Here is a 6,119-nt window from a genome sequence, read left to right as displayed (position 1 = left end):
TGAAGGCCTCACAAGCTGTTTACTGAAGCCACTTCAAGTAGCCAGTTTGGTACCTCTGTCTTACAACCTCTCTTCAAAGAAAAAGGGCAAAATGACCTTTAAAGGTGACAGCATCATCACGCTACCTACTCCGTTGAGGCTCAGGTGATGATTGGTGTTGTTTGCATCACCCATCCACCCTAATTCTGTTCTTCTTCTGGCTTCCCCTGTCCTTTAATATTCAATTCGTGGCAAAGTGGAATTTGCATCAAAGCCATCATATTTATTTCTTGTCATTTCAGTTTTCCTGCTGTAGTGTAAATGGGCCTCAAGATTTTGGACAGAATTCCTCATTTCACGAACTCTTCCCCAATATGCTGCTACCTGAAGCATGTTGTAAGAAGAACAATACAGTCCTTGTCTTCCTTGACAAGAATAGATGTTTTCAGGGAGGTGCTGGTTATAACAAATTGACTTAGGCAAAGCCAACCAGTTATCTGGAATTCCATCTGGTCAGCTTGACCTGTTGGCTTACCCATGTTCATTGTTATAGTACACACAGTCTTGGCAACATTATAGAGTGAGCTCTTTCGTAGCTTGTTTATGTAGCTGAACCTGTTCCACTGAGTTCATTGTTATTGTTCAGTCACCATTGTTATGGACCAGATCCCCTTAAAATATTTTAAGAAAGTAACCTACACTCTAATATTTTCTTATTTTAAAGGTAGATGTGAAGTGTCGTGTTCCAGATGTGACTGATCAAACTACACAACGTTTTGCAAAACAATTTATTTAAACACTATTGTTAAAATAAAAACAAAAGAAAGATCAATAACTTAATCATAGGAAAACTTAACCAAATAATAAGGAAAGCACCTATTACTGATTAACTATTCCAATATAGTAACTTCCCATAAATACATCCCTTGGCAAAAAGGAAAATGCAGACAGAGATTCTTAGATGCGGTTCTGCAATCCAGGAGGAAAAATACAAGAGTGTAGAGCAATTAGGAGTCATTCACTGATGCTTCCAACTCTTGAGATCCCAAAGACTTCTGAGTTACTGAAGAAACCAAATTCCAAAAATTTGGATCTGTGAGAGCTGTCCACACCCAGGCTGCTTCCATTGTTCCAATTTTGAAAAACCTGAAGGCCTCACAAGCTGTTTACTGAAGTCACTTCAAGTAGCCAGTTTGGTACCTCTGTCTTACAACCTCTCTTCAAAAAAAAAGGGCAAAATGATCTTTAAAGGTGACAGCATCATCACGCTACCTACTCCGTTGAGGCTTAGGTGATGATTGGTGTTGTTTGCATCACCCATCCACCCTAATTCTGCTCTTCTTCTGGCTTCCCCTGTCCTTTAATATTCAATTCGTGGCAAAGTGGAATTTGCATCAAAGCCATCATATTTATTTCTTGTCATTTCAGTTTTCCTGCTGTGGTGTAAATGGGCCTCAAGATTTTGGACAGAATTCCTCATTTCATGAACTCTTCCCCAATATGCTGCTACCTGAAGCGTGTTGTAAGAAGAACAATACAGTCCTTGTCTTCCTTGACAAGAATAGATGTTTTCAGGGAGGTGCTGGTTACATAAACAGTAAGGTAAATAGAAAATGTACATGGAGCATTTATTGTGGAAGGGAATTGGTTGCAACTCAGTGTGATTTCCGGATTGATTTTTTTTAATCACTGAAGTCACTCAAACATGATTATAATTTTGATGTAGTGTAGTAAAGTAAGCACCAGTCTCTGGAGGTTACGGATTGGAAGTTGGAATTGAGAGACAAAATTTCTTAAGTTCCTACATGGACATAGCATCACTGGAAAGGCCTGCTCATCATAATTGTCCTTTGAAAAGGTGATGGTGAGCACCTTCTTGAACCATTGCTACTTGTGCAAGTATGATGTCATTGGATGGTGGACCAGACATGGGGACTGTGAATGGCCTATTACTATTCTTGCAACTGTTCCAGTGAGAGTCCAAGTTGAGTTCATAGAAAGGAGGCCCAGAAGGAGGGCATATGGCCCACCCTGCATGTGATAGCTCTTTGGAAGTGAAATTCAATTAATTCCATTCTTCTGCTCTTCTTCCATTACCCTGAAAATTTTCCTGTTCTAGAAAATACCCTAGTCTATTTCCAAAGTTACTAATGAATTTGTTTTAATTGCTCTTAATTGTTCTTTCAGTCAGTGCATTCCAAATCATCACAATTCAACATACATAGGAAATATATGTAGTCTTGAAGGCATTCATTAAATTTTAGGTTGTAGCAGTGTTGAAACTTGCACAAGGTAATTGCTAATGTTTCTTGTTTCAGGGATGTTTCTCAATGATTGCAGAGAATTTTCGGAATTATGTTCATCTGGTTGGAGCATTCAGTATAATAGTGCTTTTAATTGAGGTAAGGTCACATTTGTCCAGATTTAAATGTTTGGAAGCTTCATAAAATACAGGGGTAGGGGACTTATTTGTGGTGAAATTGCTTGTGCTGAAATTGCAAGCATACTTTTCAGAGCTAGGATTACAATTGAGGAAATCTCCTACCGTCACTTGATGGCACAAAAGTAACCTTCTCATTGTTCACTAAACATGTACCTTTTTACTACAAGCTATGAAAGGCTTTCAATGTTTGTGCAGAAGAATGATGATTTGAGGCAGGCAGAATAAATGGAGTATTACCCAATAGAAGCTTCAAACCACTTACCGGATTGAGACTAGGTAGCTAAAGCATACATGATCCAAAAGACAATTTTTGGGTTATTATGTTCTGAACTATCATATTGAACAAAGTACTTTTTTCAAAAGCAATTGAATCAAGGGAAGGGAAGATACAGGAGTGTAATTTCTGCTCTTAGTCATTTCCTCCCAATTCTGTCTGAACAAATATGATCTTAGGTATGTTTATGTTGGAGCAAGTTGAGCTTTGCAATGGCCCCTTAGACACACAGGAGAGTGGCTGATTCTAGTCAAAGTGCAATAAAACTTTATGTCCTTGAGTGAGGATGGGAGAAAGATTGATTATGTAACTCCCACAAATTAGTGGCTCAAAACATTAAATGAAAATGTACCTTTAACTCAATCTTTTGTGTCTGAAGTGGATAAAGTTTATCCATGTGGTAAACTAAATATCAACTGTGATGTTGATTTGTACAAACTGAAGGGAAGTACAATAAAACCTGCCTGAGAATGGAGAGGAAGGACAAACATGTGGATATGGGTCTTGACTTTGGCTGATAGTATGAAATGGGCAATGTCATCTGCATTATGCATGTCAGCCTGTTGATGAAACTGTGTTTTGGACAGCTGATCTAATATCATGCATTGAATACTAGAAAACCCATGAAGACTTTCAACAGGCCAGAATGAAATTATGGTCTGTAGCAGGAAAAGTACAAGGTGAAGCTGAGAAATAAATTAAACCGTAATACTGTCTGAAACTTAATTTTATCAATCCTGTTTTTGAAAAATGTAATTACATCTGATTGAAATTGAATTCCTCTTCTGCAATTAAATCTTTGTCCCATTATTTCTTGATCTGCACCACAAACTACATGCTCTTTCACTCTCGGAAGATCTGTGTGGGAAATGTTTAATAAGGGGGCAGAAACAAGAGGCTTTAAATTCAAGGTAATTGGCAACATAATCAAAACGGAAAGAAGATGTTTTGTTTTACTTATGGGAAGTTGTGACCTGAAATCCTTTGCCTGAAAAGTTGATGTTACCAAAAAATAATACTTTTCAGAAGGTATTTGGATGAAATACTTGCAAGGGAAAAAAGATTATGGCTGTGGGGAAAGGGCAGGCAAGTGAAACTAATTGGATGGCTCTTTAAAAGAGTCAGCATGTGCAAACTGGACTGATTGACCTTCCTTGTATGCTGTATCATCTTATGTTTCAATGAACTTGGACTAAAATTCATGTTATCATGTTGAGCCAAAGTTGTTTATTTTTGCTTTTGCAGCTTGGCGCTATGGCTTTTACTATTTTTGTGTACCAGACCTATAACTAATAATGACCATTGTCAGGCAGAAGACACATACTAATCATGACTGAACAAACAAAGAGGAGAAAGCAGACATCAAGAAACACGTACTGGGCAATGACTGGGTGGATGTGCAGAGCCAGCTGTGATTTAGCAAGAATGCATTTAAATGACACGTGAAATTGTTTGAAAAGGAATGAAGCGAACCTTAATAATGAAAATAATGAAAAAGGACAGTCCAGCCATTTTATATTGTCCACACAATTATTATAATTGTAATTATTATAATTATATTCTGTTTTGTCCTGTTAAGAATGTGCTACTTAACCTTTTAACAGTGTTACTGCCCATTTTGAAATGGTTGTGTAATGAGGTACAAATGTAATGTCGAGCTAATTATATTACAGTGTAATAGATATGTATTGTGATATGAATATTCATATTTCTTCTATTTGTGATATCTCAGTTGTATTTTTGACTTTAAAGATGAAGGTCTGCAGCTTTCCTTTTAATTTATTATACCCCTCTAGTTTGCAATTTAAACCTCCCCTCAATCCCTCTTCCCACCTTTGTGCTTTTGAAGTGGTTGTGCAAACAACAGGCATTATATGGGTCACCTGATTCATTTCTGTTTTCATGCAACTCCCAAAACCCACACCCCAAATCCCACTCCCCACCATTGTGCCAATCCATGCCAGCCCTCCTCTACCTGTCAGTGAAAATTCACTTTGTCAACCTCCCCATACCAACTTGTTCGTTAGGGTAGAAGGTTGTTATGTAATGCTTGATTTGTGACAGCAGAAAACATTAATATTATTAATGCAGCAGTAACAAGCAACAACAACCCCAGTGTATATTTCCTGTTGTCATTGTGGAAGCTGTGTTGTTTTCCATAAACACTTTCTTAATAGAGGGAGCTGTTCTATTATTGAGTCATGCACTGGTCGTATGTCACTTCCTTAGTTTGTGGAAGCTGGCTTTTCTACCATGTGTATGTAAGGTGGCATGGTGGTCAGTGGTTATTACTACCGCCACACAGCACCAGGGGCCCAGGTTCGATTCCACCTCAGGTGACGATCTGTGTGGAATTTGCAGATTCTGTCTGTGTGGGTTTCCTCCAGATGCTCCAGTTTCCTCCCACAATCCAAAGATGTACAGGTTAGGTGGATTGGCCATGTTACTTGCCACTTAGTGTCCAGGGATATGGAGGCTAGGTGGGTTAGCCATGGGAAATGCATGGTTATAAGGATGTGGTGGGTCAGGGTAGGATGCTCTTATGGAGGGTTGCTGTGGACTCGATGGGTTGAATGGCCTGCTTCCACACTGTAGAGATGCTATGAAAGGCAACAGTGAGGGAATCACTTTTATTATAAGTGTTGATATTATTTATTGTGCTATGCAAATGGGATCCTGTTCCCAAAGCTGGAGAGTCCTTCACATACTGAACACTTTTAAAAATATCTAAAAAAAGAACTGGGCCAGAATGAATAAATTCCACTGCTCACGGTGTGTAATAGCATTAAGAGTGGATGTGTGAAACTTATTATTATTTCCAGCGAAATCATCAATAATGTCTTTTGAATATTTATCACAACTTTTTTTAATGATCTGTGCACCAGAGCTAGAACGCTTGAATATCTGATGACAGAGTCATCAAATGGACTTTTATAAACTTAGAACACACTAGATGATGGTACAATGCTTCTCTTTTCTTACAGCAACTTGCCTATAATTAGTTTAACTTATGATATCTTATTTCTGACCTATTGCCCTTTTTAAAAAACAGACATTTCTCCAATCCATTCAAACTATTGGAGATTCTGAATGTATGGGCCAATAGCACATACAACACAAACCCCAACTTTATAAGCACACATACTGTTAGGACCTGCAGCTTGGTCTATTATAGAACTACTCCTACATTCAATTCCATACATTACATTTTACATCATCTCTATCTAACAGCACTGGGTCATCATCTAGAGTGGTGGAAATCAATTCAAAGTAACCATTGTTAAATTCAACCATATCTTGAAACTCAACCCTATCTTGAAACTCAACCCATAAATGTCCTGCAGTGACCCTATATCTTGCTATCAGTTATCCATTAACTTCATTTCCACTAATAGCAAGATAGTGATCTATAGTGATATTAAT

At 37.9% G+C, this 6,119-nt stretch overlaps 1 protein-coding gene across 7 annotated transcripts in view; it reads left to right on the top strand.

Moving 5' to 3' along the window:
- Window positions 1–5,090, top strand: part of LOC122563253 (tetraspanin-18-like) — a 121,019-nt gene extending 115,929 nt beyond the window's left edge. For 6 of the 7 annotated variants that reach the window (XM_043716889.1, XM_043716887.1, XM_043716886.1 and 3 more), the window contains 3 exons: window positions 1,408–1,581; window positions 2,298–2,381; window positions 3,942–5,090. In XM_043716889.1, the coding sequence (XP_043572824.1) occupies window positions 1,408–1,581; window positions 2,298–2,381; window positions 3,942–3,989 (306 nt within the window). In that variant the 3' untranslated portion in view covers window positions 3,990–5,090. Of the gene's footprint in view, window positions 1–281; window positions 788–1,407; window positions 1,582–2,297; window positions 2,382–3,941 lie in introns of those variants that run through there. The other variant, XM_043716892.1, reaches the window with a different exon arrangement.
- The last annotated feature ends 1,029 nt before the right edge of the window (window positions 5,091–6,119 follow it).

Source organism: Chiloscyllium plagiosum, chromosome 26 (genome assembly GCF_004010195.1).
Source record: "Chiloscyllium plagiosum isolate BGI_BamShark_2017 chromosome 26, ASM401019v2, whole genome shotgun sequence".
NCBI classification, from domain to species: domain Eukaryota; kingdom Metazoa; phylum Chordata; class Chondrichthyes; order Orectolobiformes; family Hemiscylliidae; genus Chiloscyllium; species Chiloscyllium plagiosum.
Note: the sequence above shows the minus strand (reverse complement) of the source record. Positions and strands in the feature narration are given on the sequence as shown.